This window comes from Oncorhynchus clarkii, chromosome 22 (genome assembly GCF_045791955.1).
Source record: "Oncorhynchus clarkii lewisi isolate Uvic-CL-2024 chromosome 22, UVic_Ocla_1.0, whole genome shotgun sequence".
Classification (NCBI taxonomy): Eukaryota; Metazoa; Chordata; class Actinopteri; order Salmoniformes; family Salmonidae; genus Oncorhynchus; species Oncorhynchus clarkii.
Window position 1 is genome coordinate 17,204,083 of NC_092168.1, and position 20,300 is coordinate 17,224,382.

A 20,300-nucleotide genomic window follows, 5' to 3' on the forward strand; every position below is an offset into this window, starting at 1 on the left:
ACTGTCAACTGCATTTATTTTCAGCGAACTTAACATGTGTAAATATTTGTATGAACATAACAAGATTCAACAACTGAGACAAACTGAACAAGTTCCACAGACCTGTGACTAACAGAAATGGAATAATGTGTCCCTGAACAAAGGGGGGGTGAAAATCAAAAGTAAGAGTCAGTATCTGGTGTGGCCAACAGCTGCATTAAGTACTACAGTGCATCTCCTCATGGACTGCACCAGATTTGCCAGTTCTTGCTGTGAGATGTTACCCACTCTTCCACCAAGGCACCTGCAAGTTCCCAGACATTTCTGGGGGGAATGGTCTTAGCCCTCACCCTCCGATCCAACATGTCCCAGACGTGCTCAATGGGATTGAGATCCGGGCTCTTTGCTGGCCAAGGCAGAACACTGACCTTCCTGTCTTGCAGGAAATCATGCACAGAACGAGCAGTATGGCTGGTGGCATTGTCATGCTGGAGGGTCATGTCAGGATGAGCCTGCAGGAAGGGTACCACATGAGGGAGGGGGATGTCTTCCCTGTAACGCACAGCTTTGAGATTGCCTGCAATGACAAGCTCAGGCCGATGATGCTGTGGCACACTGTCCCAGACCATGACGGACCCTCCACCTCCAAAATCGATCCCGCTCCAGAGTACAGGCCTCGGTGTAACGCTCATTCCATCGTCGATAAACGCGAATCCGACCATCACCTCTGGTGAGACAAAACCACAACTTGTCAGTGAAGAGCACTTTTTGCCAGTCCTTTCTGGTCCAGCGACGGTGGGTTTGTGCCCATAGGCGAAGTTGTTTCCGGTGATGTCTGGTGAGGACCTGCCTTACAACAGGCCTACAAGCCCTCAGTCCAGCCTCGCCCAGCCTATTGCGGACAGTCTGAGCACTGATGGCGGGATTGTGCGTTCCTGGTGTAACTCGGGCAGTTTTTGTTGCCATCCTGTACCTGTCCCGCAGGTGTGATGTTCGGCTGTACCAATCCTGTGCAGGTGTTGTTACACGTGGTCTGCCACTGCAAGGGCGATCAGCTGTCCGTCCTGTCTCCCTGTAGCTCTGTCTTGGACGTCTCACAGTACGGACATTGCAATTTATTGCCTTGGCCACATCTGCAGTCCTCATGCCTCCTTGCAGCATGCCTAAGGCACGTTCACGCAGATGAGCAGGGACCCTGGGCTTCTTTCATTTGGTGTTTTTCAGAGTCAGTGGAAAGGCCTCTTTAGTGTCGTAAGTCTTCATAACTGTGACCTTAATTGCCTACCGTCTGTAAGCTGCTAGTGTCTTAATGACCGTTCCATAGGTGCATGTTCATTAATTGTTTATGGTTCATTGAACAAGCATGGGAAACAGTGTTTAAACCCTTTACAATGAAGATCTGTGGAGTTATCTTTGAAAGACAGGGTCCTGAAAAAGGGACGTTTCTTTTTTTGCAGAGTTTATATCTATAAGTAGTGCCTTTTAGCACATGTTGTGGTCTCAAATAAGTGAGTTGCCAAAATTCTTCATCAAGAATATGAGTAATATGGAATTATTGACAATGAAAAGGTGTGATTGTTGTTTCCTTATCTAATATAATTGCTAAATTTATTGTCAATATAGCATTAAAAATTGTTTTCCAGATTGCATTTTGCCCAAACATATTATTATACGAATATTGGGTCGCGACTGAGATAACATGGTTCAATTTGGGTCCCAAGGCAAAACCAGTTGAGAACCACTACATTACACTGCACCAACACCCTCACCCACTGCTACATTCGTATAGGAACTCTGTCTGTTTGGTCAAGTATACAGTACATGAATCCAGGGCATTGTGGAGAGCTCTATAAGAAGTGTCAGGGCATGCATTCTTTGCTCGCTACCTGCTAGACTTTGTCTGAGACATACTGTATCTATCTGCAATCTGACATTTACAGTGCAGTCGGAAAGTATTCAGACCTCTTGACTTTTTCCACATTTTGTTATGTTACAGCCTTATTCTAAAATGGATTCTCTTTTTTTTCTCATTAATCAACACACAGTTCCCCATAATGGCAAAACAAAAACAGTTTTTTTGAAATTTTTGCAAATGTATTACAAATACAAAACTGATATCACAGTTACATAAGTATTCTGGCCCTTTACTCAGCACCTTTGGCATCGAGTACAGCCTTTAAGTCTTCTTTGGTATGAAGCTACAAGCTTGGCACAGCTGTATTTGGAGAGTTTCTCCCATTCTTCTCTGCAGACCCTCTCCAGCTCTGTCAGGTTGGATGGGGAGCATCGCTGCCAGATATTTTCAGGTCTCTCCAGAGATGTTCGATAGAGTTTAAGTCCGGGCTCTGGCTGGGCCTCTCGAGGACATCAATACTTATCCCGAAGCCACTCGTGCGTTGTCTTGGCTGTGTGCTTAGTGTCGTTGTCCTTTGGGGCGAAGGTTCACCTTCCAAGTCTGAGGACCTGAGCGATCTGGAGCAGGTTTTCATCAAGGATCTCTCTGTACTTTGCTCCGTTCATCTTTGCCTCGATCCTGACTAGTCTCCTTGTCCCTGCTGCTAAAAAACATTCCCACAGCATGATGCTGCCACCACCATGCTTCACCGTAAGGATGGTGCCTGGTTTCTTCCTGACGTAACGCTTGGCATTGTGACCAAAGAGTTCAATCTTGGCTTCATCAGACCAGAGAATTTTGTTTCTCATAGTCTGAGAGTCTAGGTGCCTTTTGGCAAGCTCCAAGTGGGCTGGCATGTGCATTTTACTGAGTGTCGTCTTCTGTCTGGCCCCTCTACTATAGAGGCCTGATAGGTGGAATGCTGCAGAGATGTTTGTCCTTCTGGAAGGTTCTCCCATCTCCACAGAGGAACTCTGGATCTCTGTCAGTGACCATCGGATTCTTGGTCACTTCTCTGACCAAGGCCCTTCTACCCCGATTGCTCAGTTTGGCCAGGCAGCCAGCTCTAGGAAGAGTCTTATTGGTTCCAAGCTTCTTCCATTTTTAAGAAGGATGGAGGCCACTGTGTTCTTGGGGACCTTCAATGCTACAGAAATGTTTTGGTACCCTTCCCCAGATCTGTGCCTCAACATAGTCCTGTCTCGGAGCTCTACGGACAATTTCTTCAACCTCATGGCTTGGTTTTTGCTCTGACATGCACTGTCAACTGTGTGTGCCTTCCCAATTCATGTCCAATCAATTGAATTTACCACAAGTGGACCCCATTAAGTTGTAGAAACATCTCAAGGATGATCGATGGAAACAGGATGCACTTGAGCTCAATTTCGAGTCTCATCGCATAAGGTCTGAATGCTTCTGTAAATAAAGAATCTGTTTTTGATTTCTAAAAACCTGTTTTTGCTTTGTCACTATGGGGTATTGTGTGTAGGTTGATTTAAATAAAAAAAATATTTCTACATTTTAGAATATGTATTTATTTTATTTAACTAGGCATGTCCGTTAAGAAAAAATGATTGTTTACAATGACGGCCTACCCCGGCCAAACCCAGACGACGCTGGGCCAGTTGTGCAACGCCCTATGGGACTCGCAATCACAGCCGGATGTGATGCAGCCTGTATTCGAACCAGGTACTGCAGTGACGCGTCTTGCACTGAGATGCAGTGTCTTAGACCACATAACAAAATGTTGAAAAGGTCAAGAGGTCTCAATACTTTCCGAATGCACTGTATGCCTTGATAATCTGTGGTCAAACCAGCTCTACCTGTTAGGACAGAGGTTCCCAAACGTTTTCACTCGGGGCCCCTTTCCAGCAGTTTGGGAACCACTGTGAGAGGATACCTATGCTTTGCTTGTTGTTTTTGTTAGTATCCTGTGTCACTTATTTAGTTTGCCAGAGGGTGTGTGAAGATAATAGACCTGTCTCTCAGCTCACCTAGATGCCAAGAAGGCCGGAGATCTCTCCACTCTGTTTGACGTGGGAGGAATTGTGGGTATGTTCCCTTTTTTTCGTTTCAGTGGTTGTTTGTAGTTCTGATCCTTTTGTATGACTCTTTCTACGAACCAAATAACTTTATGATCTGGATATTTGTGTGCTCCTGTGTGTGTTGCCAGAGATTTGATTTGTAAAAATGCATGAATGATGTCAGGACTTCCTAATTCATCATTGGAATTGAACTACCCGCAAACCACACATCTTGATTGTTGTGCTAATCTAATCTCTTTCTCTGTGTGTAGGGGGAATATTGGCTGGGGTCATATCTGATAAGCTGGGAAAGAGAGCCACCACCTGTGCAGTGATGCTGCTGCTGGCTGCTCCTATAGTGAGTCTCTTTCCCCGTGTGGCTCCATTTCTTTCTCTCTCTTTCTCTGTTTCTGAGAATCAAACCAACTATCCTGGTGTTGCAAGAACCATGCTCTACCAACTGAGCTACAGAAGATCGCTGAGCTTCAGAGGACTGTTGACCATCTCAAGGGCTAAACATAAGCATGCATCATTAATCTTATAGGACATATTGTTTTTAATGTTTTTGTTCTGTATCTCAGCTTTATGGCTTCTCCATGATCAGCGAGTTTGGACTGGGACCGACCATAGGTAAGGATCTATTTATATTACTAAGTCCAGTTTGTGTTGCTCTTGTGAGAGGGATTGTAGACTGACTTCATGAATCACGCTCCTGAGCCCGTTGACATAATGGCTGTGCTATTCTGACTGTCAATAACGCACAGGTGAACAGAGCTATGATCAAGTGGATAATGTTGTGATGGGCCATTTTCTTCATAGGTATGCTACTGGTGTGTGGAGGACTTGTGAATGGGCCATATGCCCTAATTACAACAGCAGTGGCTGCTGATCTGGTAAGTGTGTAGTGAGTGAGTCTTTCTCACTGTTGTTTTACACTTATATAATCCTCCCTAGTAGTAGTGGGGGGGGGGGGGGGGGTCTGTCTCTGACCTCATATCCCGTCCCACTCTGTTTTGACCTTTGAACCTAGGGAACACACAAGAGCCTCAAGGGCAATGCCAGAGCCCTTTCTACTGTCACGGCCATCATTGACGGCACAGGATCAGTAGGTCAGTCTCTCACCTCCATCCATACCAGTAGATCCTATGTGATAAGTTAGCTCCATGAGGGGATAGCTAATGACCAGGGGTTGCTTTAGAATTTAGCATAGGTCTAGCTCTGTGACTTACAAACTGTCCTGTGATCTGTTCTTTTCAGGTGCAGCAATAGGCCCCCTTCTGGCAGGAGTGTTGTCGTCACAGGGCTGGGATCAGGTCTTTTACATGCTGATGGCAGCTGACTTCCTAGCACTGCTGGTAGGTGCTGATGCTTGTTAAAACCTGTTGGGGCAAGGAGTTCCCCCCCCCCCCCCGTTCAGCTGAAAAGGTGGCGCAGGGAATTCAATATATACATTGCCTTGCGAAAGTATTCGGCCCCCTTGAACTTTGCGACCTTTTGCCACATTTCAGGCTTCAAACATAAAGATATAAAACTGTATTTTTTTTGTGAAGAATCAACAACAAGTGGGACACAATCATGAAGTGGAATGACATTTATTGGATATTTCAAACTTTTTTAACAAATCAAAAACGTAAAAATTGGGCGTGCAAAATTATTCAGCCCCCTTAAGTTAATACTTTGTAGCGCCACCTTTTGCTGCGATTACAGCTGTAAGTCGCTTCAGGTATGTCTCTATCAGTTTTGCACATCGAGAGACTGAAATTTTTTCCCATTCCTCCTTGCAAAACAGCTCGAGCTCAGTGAGGTTGGATGGAAAGCATTTGTGAACAGCAGTTTTCAGTTCTTTCCACAGATTCTCGATTGGATTCAGGTCTGGACTTTGACTCGGCCATTCTAACACCTGGATATGTTTATTTTTGAACCATTCCATTGTAGATTTTGCTTTATGTTTTGGATCATTGTCTTGTTGGAAGACACATCTCCGTCTCAGTCTCAGGTCTTTTGCAGACTCCATCAGGTTTTCTTCCAGAATGGTCCTGTATTTGACTCCATCCATCTTCCCATCAATTTTAACCATCTTCCCTGTCCCTGCTGAAGAAAAGCAGGCCCAAACCATGATGCTGCCACCACCATGTTTGACAGTGGGGATGGTGTGTTCAGGGTGATGAGCTGTGTTGCTTTTACGCCAAACATAACGTTTTGCATTGTTGCCAAAAAGTTCAATTTTGGTTTCATCTGACCAGAGCACCTTCTTCCACATGTTTGGTGTGTCTCCCAGGTGGCTTGTGGAAAACTTTAAACAACACTTTTTATGGATATCTTTAAGAAATGGCTGTCTTCTTCCATAAAGGCCAGATTTGTGCAATATACGACTGATTGTTGTCCTATGGACAGAGTCTCCCACCTCAGCTGTAGATCTCTGCAGTTTATCCAGAGTGATCATGTGCCTCTTGGCTGCATCTCTGATCAGTCTTCTCCTTGTATGAGCTGAAAGTTTAGAGGGACGGCCAGGTCTTGGTAGATTTGCAGTGGTCTGATACTCCTTCCATTTCAATATTATCACTTGCACAGTGCTCCTTGGGATGTTTAAAGCTTGGGAAATCTTTTTGTATCCAAATCCGGCTTTAAACTTCTTCACAACAGTATCTCGGACCTGCCTGGTGTGTTCCTTGTTCTTCATGATGCTCTCTGCGCTTTTGACGGACCTCTGAGACTATCACAGTGCAGGTGCATTTATACGGAGACTTGATTACACACAGGTGGATTGTATTTATCATCATTAGTCATTTAGGTCAACATTGGATCATTCAGAGATCCTCACTGAACTTCTGGAGAGAGTTTGCTGCACTGAAAGTAAAGAGGCTGAATAATTTTGCACGCCCAATTTTTCAGTTTTTGATTTGTTAAAAAAGTTTGAAATATCCAATAAATGTCGTTCCACTTCATGATTGTGTCCCACTTGTTGTTGATTCTTCACAAAAAATACAGTTTTATATCTTTATGTTTGAAGCCTGAAATGTGGCAAAAGGTCGCAAAGTTCAAGGGGGCCGAATACTTTCGCAAGGCACTGTGTGTGTGTGTATATATATATATATATATATATATATTTAACTTTCACACAAGTCCAATACCTCAAATGAAAGATAAACATCTTGTTCATCTACCCATCATGTCAGATTTTTAAAATGTTTTACAGCGAAAACACACAAAACCAAACCAAGGAAAAAACGCAGCCATTTTTTCCAGCCAAAGATAAAATCACAAAAGCAGGATTATAAATAAAATGAATTACTAACCTCTTGAAAATCTTCATCAGATGACAGTCATATGACATGTTACACAGTACATTTATGTTTTGTTCGATAATATGCATTTTTATATCCACAAATCTCGGTTTACATTGATGCCATGTTCAGAAATTCTTCCAAAATATCCGGAGAAATTATAGAAAGCTACGCCAGATAACAGAAATACTCATCATAAACTTTGACTAAAGATACATGTTCTACATATAATTAAAGATACACTGGTTCTTAATGCAACCGCTGTGTCAGATTTTTTTTAAACGTTACGGGAAAAGCCTAACATCGCAATAATCTGAGACGGCTCTCAGACGTAACCGCCATGTTGGAGTCAACAGAAATACGAAATTACAACATAAATATTCCCTTACCTTTGATGATCTTTCATCAGAATGTAGTGCAAGGAGTCCTAGTTCCACAATAAATCGTTGTTTTGTTCCATAATGTCCAATACTAGTGTCCAAGTAGCTGCATTTGCTATCACTTTCAGCTCACGTGCCCAAAAACTGGCTGCTGGTCCAAGATAACTTGCACGAACTTCCAAAAGATATATTCCAGGTCGAATAAACTGGTCAAACTAAGTAGTGAATCAATCTTCAGGATGTTATTATCATATATATATCCAATAACGTTCCAACCGGATCATACGTTTTCATCTGGGGCCGAATGGAACAGCCGTAGCACCCACAGAGAAATGCGCCACAGCAAAATGGCATTCAGTCGGGACACTGACTATTTTCCCTCCCATTAGGTCAAAGTTCACAGCAAATGCTCCATTACACTTTCTACTGAATGAGGACATCTAGAGGAAGGCGTAGGAAGTACTTCCAGATCCATATCTTGTTGGGAAAGGAGGGGGCGATGACGTCAAAGTTGCCCCAACTTTCAGAATTGATTTTCTTGTTTGGAAGATTGCCTGCCCTATGAGTTCTGTTATACTCACAGACATAATTCAAACAGTTTTAGAAACTTCAGAGTGTTTTCTATCCAATAGTAATAATAATATGCATATATTAGCAATCTAGGACAGAGTTTGATGCAGTTCACTATGGGCACGCAATTCATCCAAAGTGAAAATACTGCCCCCTATCCTCTTAATGTTTGTCTTATGTGGATCTTATAGAATGTGGCTTTGTGTGTGGATGTGTTTCCTCTGTAGCTGTTGCTGCGGCTGGTGATGAAGGAGCTGACCTCTGGTAACGTGGTTAAACCTCGTTCTGGCAGCACCACTGTAGAGTAAGTGACTTGTTTATATTCTACTTGTTGTAGTATGGCGGTATCGAGTGGTATCTAGGCTTTGTTATAGTAACTGATGCCATTGATCATGTTCTATGATCTATGTTAATGACTTGTATTTCATTTTTCATTGTCTTCTTTTATGTTGTTTGCTGATGACACCATCTTTTTCTCTGATAAAGACCGTCAGAAACGCATCACTAAATTAACTCCAAATAAATTGTGAAAGGTATTGGTGTCATCAGATGAATACAACCTCTTTTCCCCCAAAAAAAACAATTTGGAATCTGTACTACACCTTACTCTATCCATTTATCTCATATTGCAATATATGCTGGGTCAGTACTTATAAAAGCAACCCCAATAACTTCTTCATTCTCCAAAAACATTTTGTGAGGAAGCGCAACTCAGACTGTCGTGCCAGTTCCTCTCCACTCTTTCATCGCCTTGAAATCCTCTAAATGTATATCAATCAAATCTGTTTCTATAACAAATGAATCTACACCCTGTTTCTTTTCAAATGCTATTCAAATTCAATACTGGGGTTCATTATTCTACAAGAACTTCCACTGATCTCCACATCCCTCCTTCCATACAAGATTAGGTGAATGTTCCATCACTTAAAGGTTGTTCTTTATGGGAACAGTCTCCTGGACCACCTTAAGCACTGCAACAGCTTCAACTCTTTCAAATATAAATAGAATGCTTGGCTGCTGTTTGACAAATAAAATGGATTACTCTTTTGTCCATAATCATCTCATCATGTAGGCTATACTTGCACTGTAGCCTAACTGTTGGCTGTTGGCTAGAGCACACGTGCCAATAGCAGTGGGCACACTCACTATATAACGTAGCATTTTTTGTGGGAGAAAAAAAAAGAGTTGAAAATGCAATGGAAACCCATTTTAACTTGTTTTTTATTTTTATTCGGTACGTCAGAATTTAACCACAAAATGCATTTATATGTGCACTAGGTCATCACGCACAGCCTTTTTATCAATTTGATGGAAACACATCTCTGGTGGGAAACTGCACATTGTTTTTATGCAGATTTTTGTTTAGGGATCAAAGTCTGTTTTTCTGTTTCCGTCTTGTAGGATGAAGGAGCACTAAGCACTTTGCACTAACTCCAGACCGAGAAGTGAAAAGACTGTGGCCCTCGCTCAGCACAGACACACTGCATCCTATACCACTACCCTGGACCGGACCTTTTAACTGAGATGACCTGAACCCACCCTGCCTGTGGTCACCTCTCAACCTTAACCCAATCCCTATAAACCAGGGCCCAGTTATCTGGATTTTAAGTAAATGATTTGTCTGTTCTATGAATATGCCTTTAATACTATCTGATAGTTTTTGAAACACTGAGCCCAAGAGCTAGACAATGTTCACAAAGAGACATAGACAGGCAACACTTCTTTCTAAAGGTCTGTTGTCACTGCGAGCTTGGCTGTATCGCCGTCGATTCAGCAGTAGCTGACATGAACTAGTGTGTAGCAGCACCTATTGGAACCGAATGAAAGTCAATGAAGATGAAGTAGCGGAGTAGAATAAGCAACCAACCAAGCCATCCAGTCCCTCTGAGCACATACCACTTTTTATTTAGATTTTTTTATATACATCTAGAGCATATTGGGCCCACTTCAGCCTTATGTAACCAAAGATTGTGGGGAAATGCACAGTAATTTATATGGAGAAAAAAAAAAACATTCTGGTGGTCTATGTATTTTCTCTGTTTAGGAAGTATATGAAGGTACTGATATTTTGTGTTCCTATATGATCAGCAAACGATGGTACAGTTTGTTATGTTTTGGGACTTGAACGCTATGAATGTAACATTTTGTGTTTGAGTATGGAATTCTGCATATCAACTCCCGAGGAGGATCAACCATTTCTCAAATCAGTTATTTATGCAGTGCAATGTTAAACTGTGATAGTAAAAATAACAATGTGTAGAAAACACCAAATGCCATCATCCCAAACCTTAAAATGCTCACATTCATTCTGCCTTTGTGAACATTTTAAAGACGTTCCTGTGACTAATGCTTCCTACCTCCGAGTTTAATGTGCCAAATGAGTGAAGAAAGGTAGCCTATGTACCTTCATGAAAAAGTAATCTATATTCTTATGAACTCTTCATTCTGGTAGATGTGGTTAATTCCAATTCACCGCCCGTATTTAACTGAATTGAAATGGAAGGGACCCCATCCAGTAACGTGTCATTGTTCTTTGTGGCGATAGAGTATTTCTTGGTGGAAGCTGAATCATTATCGCAGTGCTTAAATGGTAGTACTTGAAATACTGTGTACCTTTTTTTTGGTGTTTGTTCATTGGTCAGGCACTTGCTTTGTTCAGTTACTTGTCTGATTCTTACCTGACTCATAAGTAAACGGTCTTGGTGACAATTGTCCATTTCTGAAGATATCTTGGTAGATAAATAAAAAGCGAGTGGCTGTGTTGCTGAATTCTCTGGAAGCTTCTTCACAAAAGATCTGTCTTGGTTTCTAAGCATAATGTTGAATTGTTTTGTTCACCAGGCTAAGTGTGTTCCAGTTAGGCTGAGTGGTCTCAAGTCTCCCAGCTGGAGGTGGCAGGTGTCAAACAAAATGTACACTTCTGAAAGCTAGTCCTCCACTCAGTGACACAGGCAGGCACACACAGGCAATCTCTCTTTGTTTCTGAAAAGTACTGCAGGCCAAATCAAATATGAATTATTATTCTCTGAAACTGTCTTTTTAAAAAAATGAACAATCAGTTATTGGGACTGGTAGGTTCTCATAATAAACCAAAACGTAATTATACCGGATTATACACTACAGTCAATGACGGGTTTTATTGAAAGTATTAGTATGTTTTGATTGCCCATGACTTCTCTCCCACGCATAGCATCACAAAACCCCTGAGCTGACTCGAGCCTACAGGCTTGATTTAATATGTCATCAGGGGAAGCGCGTGGGCGCCCATGCAAGAAACGAAATTACATGTGAAACATCTCTTTTTCACGGCGCTTGCTGGCTGCTTTTTGGTTTTCTTTCGTCGGTTCCTTTCTTCTCGTGTGCTTTGACCAAAAATACCGTTTTTAGAGACTATATAGGATTTGAATAGCCATATTATCAATAGAATATGGCCTCGTTTGTTCGTAAAAGGGAATGAACATCGCGAACAGACTGGGGGCTGTGTGGGCAGGCAAACTACCCCACTCACGCGTCCTTGAGGAGCCCCGGTAACTATGGCGATAAGAGAGAACGTACGATGATCCCTGCTCTTCAGTTTTCCCAGTGTGTGTTTGTCTGCGTGCGACTCATTTGAGAGCGGCTGAGGGAGGGGGTTTATGAGATGAGAGCTAGCTAGGTGCTCCAGAGAGAAAGAGATGTTGAAACGCTAACTTCATTTGCCCATTCAGAGAAGGACAGACGGCTCTCGGGTTTTCCAATTCGGGCACGGAACGGAGTGGTAGCCTATAGCCCGCAATCCGACTCCTCGGCAGCGGCGAGAGAGGCTTGAGGGGTGGAGAGAGATGGGATCAGCTTCTTCGGCGTACCGAGTAATCTACCTGGACGTGGATGGCAGAATTCAGAAGGTATAACTGTCAATCAACCGTTATATCATGTCAGCCTGTTTCATCATCAACCTACACCCTGCCCTGTAGGCCTAACTGGGAAGAGGTCCAATATTGCATAGGAAAGATTTGGAAGAACGGTGCAATGATAGTTATGCTGTCTATAGAATAGGAAACCCTCAATAGCATATTGTATAATATTCATATACAAATCGTGGTTAAAATGAATAGCCTAATGTAATTGATAATGCAAAAAAAATCTATTCACTTTTTGATGGATTATGCATATGCCAGACACTTGATTTACTGTTTTAACGGATGCGCAGCTTCACTTTTCACCCCCGCTTCACTTTTATTAAAATATGTATCGTGTTTTGTGTCCCTTGAGGATTTCCCAAACTGGTGCGAGAGAATCAGAGACCAAAAGACCTCAGATCACGCGCTTGTTATGTTCGGGCCTCTGATTGGACACTGACGCACAAACGTTCGGGACCTGTATGTGCAGATGTTAATTTTCTCTCGCATTCCAACATAGCTGAGGACGACGCAAATTCCTACTATTTGTGTCCAGGTTTACCGTGGTGGGACGTCCCTCGTTATAAACAATCGGTTAAATGCACGGTTAACGCATAATATTTTTACCTATTAGAAGCAATTAATACCCGAAACAACGTCATCATCGAACCAAAACGACTGGCCAGAGATCAGGGCATTCCTCAGCAAAGCTTTTCCTGGCAGCCGGATGAGGCAATCGAAGGAGGAAGCAGTGATTTGACTATATAGGCCTACTGTAAAACTTGCTCTGGAATGGATTTATGCTTTTAATTGCGCATTTTGAATATCAGTTATATTCTGTAGATGATGCTATAGTTTATGGCCGGATTGAAATGTACTTTTTCCAATGCTACATTAATTTGACAGACCTTACTTGAATGATTGTCCCTCTTTCTTCAAAGTAAAGGCCTAGTCTATGATAGGCCTATTCATATTTGTATTACTATTTTGTTGCAGGCTATAGGCTAATAGGTCATGAACACATTATAAATTAACATTTTATTTTATTACATTTATTTATTGTTATTCTTGAATTAGAAAAGCATACATATTCTACTATATAGCCTGCATCGCATTAAATTACATTTTTATCCTGTAGATAGGTGTTGAATTGCACTTATTTGATAGCAGTGCTTGACTTACACTAGGAGCCAGTACTCATTTTGGGTGCTGGTACTGTTTATATTTAGGTGCAATACTTTTGAGCTAATATTCTGTAAGAGGAACAGGAGCTCAAGCAGTGGGACATTTGAGGTGCTGGTGAGTTCCTGCCCAAGTCCAGCACTGTTTGAAAGACCTAACTTGAATGATTGGCCATCTTCAGTAGCCTATTTCTCCTATAAAGTGTGGTCTATGATAAGCCTTTTTAATATTTGCATTGTATTCATATTTAATTAAAGAATAGTTAGGCTATACATTTATAGTAATGAACCGATTATACATTTGGTCAAGTTTTTTTCATTTGAAAAAAACACTTGATATTGTATTCTATTATACATATGTTAATAATGCTGTTATTGACGTTTATCAGAGATATGTTCAGAATAAAGAAACTGTCATAATGCCCATTCTGTTTCATTTCACGTGATTATATCAATTAACATTGTACCTTCATCTGCATCCTTTTTCAAAATAACACAGGAAAGATTTCCTAGCATAGGTTTTTGCTTGGAATAATATAACTCTTGAAGCCCACATTAGGCCTAAAGCTTGCACAGATGGGTAGGACAATGTGGTAAAGTACAAATGTATTCATTCTCCACTATTTATGAAAAACTCTCACTTGGAGTCCATTTTATTTGGGGGGATTGTTTTTTTTGCTTCCTCGCCTCACTTTTATGAAGAAGAAAAAAGCAATTAAACAGTAAATCAACTTTGTCCAGCAATTTCAAAAACTGAATTTTCAGAATCATGTCTGTTGTTTGGACACATTCACTGTCCTCTCTATGTGTATATGCATGCGTGTGTGTTAGATCTTTATCAAGATTTACACATTTGCACAAGAAACTGCACAGTTTTTGTGAACCTGTGTGGAGTGGCAACATGTAGGGCTCTATTTTTGGCTGGCGTTAAGGCGGCGCTAGTCTCAAACGCACGTTAGTTTGCAATTTCGTCATGTAAAAACTGTCAGACTGGCATTTTCTAACCCTAACGCTAAATTCGGCAGTTTACCTCTTTGATATCCTTAAAAAACAGTATCCAAAGTACTGATTTCAGGCAGCGCTGATAGGGTTATTTAAGACCAACCAAAATCTGGTATTAGCAGTAATGCAGTTGGTTATGGCATGGGTTTTTACAGCAGAAAGGCAGCCTGTCCAGCCGTGACGCACTATGCGCATGGAGCAAGAGTAGCCCAATGTGCTTTTGGTGCCTGTATATTTCATTTTTTTTAAATATAAAAACGAATCTTTTTTCCCCATTTTGTTTTATTTGATTTAAAACCAAGCATACAGTAGCCTTCCCTCCTCTCAATTGAGGCTTTTGTTGTCTGCCCAATGTTATCGCGAAGTAGGCTAGTCAAGACTGTCGGGTTTGGCTCCTGAGACCGCTTGTAAAATACATCTTAATCACCAAAGCTTTATTAAAATATAAGGTTTGAGAGGAGTCTAACATTGAGCTGACATTTTCTTTTTATCTATGCATTGAAGGCAGGCCCACATTATTTTAGCCATGCAGGTCACGTTTTGGATGTGCGTAAAACCCCATCCATGATGTAGGCTACGTGTCCATGCCCACCGTGAAACGAGAGATGAGTACCTCGGTGAATGGATACCGGTGAACCTCGTATTTAGAAGTTCTGTAACCTGTAAAATTTGAAAAACCCAAGCCCTCCCTTAGGCCTACCATAACGAAGGCTAATTCAATAGCAATGTGTCTTTTTTTAATCCTGGCGATTGTATTACATTTAACATTCATGTATTGTTGTAAAAAAAAAAAAAAAAAATGCTAGTTTTTTGTTGAATTTTATTACAACCAACCTTTAGTATGATTCACCTTCCTGGTTTCATGGTGACAACGTCAGTGGCGCGCTTGCAATGCAACTTCTGGAGATGTGTGAATGCGAGGTGATCTGTAAAATGTTTCCGATTATTGTCGTAAAGCATAGGCCTATTGTGGAGCATTATAACGGTGAATGGACATTCGCCCTTTCTAGTTATATTCGATTGTTGTCCAGCTACTGTGAAAAGTTTGGATGTGCGTATGACCCTCCGTAGTCTACATTGTTTTAATATTATATACCCACGGGGAGAAATTGTAGTCTGGAAGTGACGTAGGCTATTTAAAACAAGTGGTTTTGTTTAGAATTTGTTTAGAATTGTTCATAATTTTTTTTAGGCCTTATAAATAATGAATTTAATCTTGCTTACTGATAATGTTTGGCATGTCAATGCTCAGCCACAATTCAATTTACAGTAGGCCTAGCCCCTATATCAGTGTGAATGCTACTGTTGCCATACAATTACTTAGAACAATGTCGAGTGAAATTGGGTTCAAGTTAATGTATTTATCAAAGATATGTCTACATTTTGTTTCTGTAAGCCATTTAACAAACTGTGATGGACTAGCATTGGGAGTGGAGTTGATTCCAAGGCAATACATATAAGACCGTAAATACACAACTTGAAGCAACCACATTTCGCCATGGAACACGTTCTGATTGGCTAGTGGTGGGCCAAGCCCCAACACACCCACAGTTTGTTTATTCATCAAAACCCGTCACTTTCGCGCCAACGCCAGCAAGTACGCTGATAATTGTGATAGTGAAAATAGCAAAAATATTTCTGACACACCCCTGAACCTATAGCGCTACCACCTGCGCTTAGACTTACCATTGCGTTAGGTTTATTCAAATAGAGCCTGTAGAGTTATATTTTGGTGAAAGCATGATAGCTTATCATTCATTTGAGTGGGAAAAAATGACAGCTAATCATTAAATGCTTGATGAAATTCCTTAGAGGAAGAATAATTCATTCTAAGATTAAGATGAGAGGACCAGATATTTAATGTGTTTTACAGTGCAAAAGTATTCATCCCGCTTGGCGTTTTTCCTATTTTGTTGCATTACAACTTTTTTAAATCGTTTTTTATTTGGATTTCATGTAATGGACATAATGGACACAAAATAGTCCAAATTGGTGAAGTAAAATAAAAAAACAAATGGAAAAGTGGTACGTGCATGTGTATTCACCCACTTTGCTATGCAACCAATTACCTTCAGAAGTCACATAATTAGATTGCTCACAGGTGGACTTTATTTAACTAAGTGTCACATGATCTCAGTATACCTGTTCTGAAAGGCCCCAGAGTCTGCAACACCACGAAGCAAGGGGCATCACCAAGCAGGCAACACCATGAAGACCAAGGAGCTCTCCAGACAGATCAGGGACAAAGTTGTGGAGAAGTACAGATCAGGGTTGGGTTTGAAAAAATATCAGAAACTTTGAACATCCCACGGGGCACGATTTAAATCCATTATTAAAACATTTTAAGGATATGGCACCACAACAAACCTGCCAAAAGAGGGCCGCCCACCAAAACTCACGGACCAGGCAAGGAGGGTATTAATCAGAGAGGCAACATAGAGACCAAAGATAACCCTGAAGGAGCTGCAAAGCTCCACAGTGAAGATTGGAGTATCTGTCCATAGGACCACTTTATGCCATACACTCCGCAGAGCTGGGCTTTACGGAAGAGTGGTCAGAGAACACCATCCCCACAGTGAAGCATGGTGGTGGCAGCATCATGCTGTGGGGATGTTTTTCATCGCCAGGGACTGGGAAACTGGTCAGAATTGAATTAATGATGGATGGCTCTAAATACAGGGAAATTCTTGAGGGAAACATGTTTCAGTCTTCCAGAGATTTGAGACTGGTACGGAGGTTCACCTTCCAGCAGGACAATGACCCTAAGCATACTGCTAAAGGAACATTCGAGTGGTTTAAGGGGAAACATTAAATGTCTTGGAATGACTTAGTCAAAGCCCAGACCTCAATCCAATTGAGAATCTGTAGTATGACTTAAAGATTGCTGTACACCAGCGGAACCCATCCAACCCGAAGGAGCTGGAGAAGTTTTGCCCTGAAGAATGGGCCAAATACCAGTGGGTAGATATGCCAAGCTAGCAGAGACATACCACAAGAGGCTTGCAGCTGTAATTGCGGCAAAAGGTGGTTCTACAAAGTATTGACTTTGGAGGGTTGAACGCTCAAGTTTTCCGTTTTTTGTTGTTGTCTTATTTCATGTTTGTTTCACAATAAGAAATATTTTGCATCTTCAAAGTGGTAGGCATGTTGTGTAAATCAAATGATACAAACCCCCCCAAAATCAATTTTAATTCCAGGTTGTAAAGCAAAAAAAAATAGGAAAAATGCCAAGGGGGTGAATACTTTCACTTTGCTGGCCCTTTGTACAATTCCAGTCTGGAAAAGTACAGGAACTGTCTATGTAGACTGCCACTACTATCATCTCCCGCACATTTTAAACCCAGCATGTAGTCTACACATTTCTATTACAGTAGATATACCGGCCATTCTAGATTCCAGGATGAAATGCTAGCCTCCGTGCTTCTACGTCTGTATTGCTTGCTGTTTGGGGTTTTAGGCAGGGTTTCTATATTGCATTTGGCTGATGCAAAAAAGGGCTTTGCAAATACATTTGATTTGATTGAATGCTCAGGTTTCGTACATATATGATCAAAACTTTAGCATGTAGGGGCCACATCTTAACTTGAGATTTGTTTGTGTAAATCACTGGAACAGTCGCCACATGAAACCTCAAGTGACTTACTTTCATCTTATGTAAGGATTTGGCCTAAGGACAGTTTTGTATAGTGCCACAAACTCCTTATTATACAATGGGTTGATCAAAACAAGTATTGTGATTGGTTGAGACTCGTTCTAAACCATACTAAAAAACTGTTTTAGCACGGGTAAGCCTATAATGCAAAATTGGGAATCTTGTTCCCTGCTCCTCCACAGCCCAGCCAGCCAATTTATTAACTTGATCTCCCCTGTAAAAGGCATCTAGACATTTTTTCCCCTTGCTTCCAGCCTAACATTTGGTTTGCAACATCTGGGGGTTGTACAAACATTGCTGTCTGTCTCTCAACATTTGCAACATAGTTTCAATAGTGAAATTCGTTCAAAGTCATTTAGCACGCCCTCTCGTGTGCAATTGCTTTAATCTCACACAGACTATACCCATGTCAATTAGCCTCCACAAACAGAGCCAGAATGGTGGGTCTAGATCCCGTCCAGAGGGCTCTTTACACTTACACCCAGTGGAGTGGAGGAGACTGAGGACCAGGGCCATAAAGGAACAAGACTTTTATGCTCCACTCCGATGGCACTTTGCATTTATTGCAGACCGTGTCACTTGTTATGGAATTCATTCCAAGTCTGCATTATGTTTGTTTGGTGTTTTTCTGTGAGCCTGTTCGTTCAGCTGGTTTAGGATATGCTGTGGTGTAGGCTCGTAGTCAGTGACTACATCTGTGAGCTCATAGAGATAAGTCAATTCATCTCTGACTGTGTGTAAGCTTTTGTTCTGGATTTCTGATATTGTTCGGTTGCCATTGGTCAGTTGTTGCTGGGGTAAAAATATGGCACCTCCTCTCTTTCTCTCTCCCCCATCCTCTGTTGTTTTCTCTCCCTCTCTCGTTCTCTTGTGTCTATGTGACGCTGCATTTTTCTCACACTGTTGATCTATCAATCGCACACACACACACACACACACACACACACACACACACACACACACACACACACACACACACACACACACACACACACACACATTCTCTCTCTCCTTTCCTTTATCCCTCTCACACACTCCTCTCTCTCTCTCACGCTTGCATTCCTTTATCTCCCTCTCTTTCTCTCTCTCTCTCGCTCTCTCTCTCTCCTCTCTCTCTCATACTTATTGTCACTGCTCAATCATTTCTAAATATGACTTCCATTCAGACTAAATTAGTGTCGTACCTTACTTCTCACAGCTCAGTCATAACAACAGGGACCTATCGGATCTTATCATAATTCCAGCACAGCTCTGTGCACAGGAGCACATTACTAACCACTTTTCCATCCACAGTTTTTATGCGAGTGGAGTCTTACCGTAGGACCAAAAAATGACAGCTTTAATGTAAACGGGAAGTTTCAGTGCAATTTTATAAATACCGACAGAATTTGTTTGTTCGACATGGTTGGATCTTTCTGTGTCGGTAAAATTAATTATGTGAGAAATGGCATTGGAAACACCTTTTATGCACAAATATTGATACAATAACCATCATATCAAAGTCAACTTGGAGTTATGCGATGACTTGGTGTGTGGTCCTCCCACTACGACTCAGGAAAACATGCAGTTTATTAGGCTATAGATGAAATAAGTTATGATGGGTAGTGAAAGTGCACGGTGATGACCTTGATGCTCCTTTCCAATAAATATCGAGGGTCATATTCTGGTGACATGATGATCGATGCTTGACTGCTGTTTGAGAAATACGAATATTCCCACTCTTATTTCATTATGTACACGAACCTACCCGCACAGCCTACCCATACTGTATCTGCGAGCTGTTGGCTACAGCACACATGCCAAGACCAAAGTAGGCACATTTGCTATTCATTGCAACAATTTTTGTGACAAAACTATCAGTAGAGTTGAAAATGCGATGGAAACACATTGAACTTCTAGATTTTCATTCGGTACATGAAAACTTAAGCGAAAAAGTTAATTTTGGGTGCACTATGTGCAAGCTGATTTTTATCCACAACAAGTCAGTTTGGTGGTAAACTCTGCCGAGTCCCCAACAACCAGATGTTCCGGTTATCAGGGGAAATGGAAAGAGAGCCTGTGACCCCACTTCCACTTTTGGACTAAGAAGACGACACTCCATCTTAACTCTTCCACACTCCTGGCCTTTGTCTGACCTGAAAGTTGATGATGTTTGACCTACATTATAATTTGGACTCGAACATTGTGGTTTTAGGGTCTATGTTGGTTTGAACTCATTCAATTATCAGAGATGGTTGTTTTTGTACTGATGCACAGATCATTTGCATCTTAAGGCTATAGCCAGATGGGTTCCAGGCTCCAGTCCATAGTGAATAATGAGGAGTGTTTCATTCACTTGCAGTGTGACTGACTGTGTAGCGCTGCCATTGTGTGTTTTATTATCTAGCTTCCTTGTTCAGAAATTATGCTGATTAGTTCCTGCTTTACGTGCTCCATTGTTCTTCTGCATGTTCTGT

The 20,300-nt window shown here is 41.5% G+C and overlaps 2 protein-coding genes across 4 annotated transcripts in view; both read left to right on the forward strand.

Moving 5' to 3' along the window:
- LOC139380492 (glucose-6-phosphate exchanger SLC37A1-like) overlaps positions 1 to 10,900 on the forward strand; it is a 37,825-nt gene extending 26,925 nt beyond the window's left edge. The window contains exons 13-20 of the mRNA XM_071123191.1: positions 3,863 to 3,925; positions 4,170 to 4,255; positions 4,479 to 4,527; positions 4,717 to 4,790; positions 4,928 to 5,006; positions 5,155 to 5,252; positions 8,359 to 8,435; positions 9,533 to 10,900. Coding sequence (XP_070979292.1) covers positions 3,863 to 3,925; positions 4,170 to 4,255; positions 4,479 to 4,527; positions 4,717 to 4,790; positions 4,928 to 5,006; positions 5,155 to 5,252; positions 8,359 to 8,435; positions 9,533 to 9,548 — 542 coding nt within the window. The 3' untranslated portion in view covers positions 9,549 to 10,900. The remainder of the gene's footprint in view (positions 1 to 3,862; positions 3,926 to 4,169; positions 4,256 to 4,478; positions 4,528 to 4,716; positions 4,791 to 4,927; positions 5,007 to 5,154; positions 5,253 to 8,358; positions 8,436 to 9,532) is intronic.
- An 893-nt stretch (positions 10,901 to 11,793) lies between these two features.
- LOC139380493 (high affinity cGMP-specific 3',5'-cyclic phosphodiesterase 9A-like) overlaps positions 11,794 to 20,300 on the forward strand; it is a 35,647-nt gene continuing 27,140 nt past the window's right edge. For 2 of the 3 annotated variants that reach the window (XM_071123194.1, XM_071123193.1), the window contains exon 1: positions 11,805 to 12,015. In XM_071123194.1, the coding sequence (XP_070979295.1) occupies positions 11,953 to 12,015 (63 nt within the window). In that variant the 5' untranslated portion in view covers positions 11,805 to 11,952. Of the gene's footprint in view, positions 12,016 to 20,300 lie in introns of all 3 variants that reach the window. The other variant, XM_071123192.1, reaches the window with a different exon arrangement.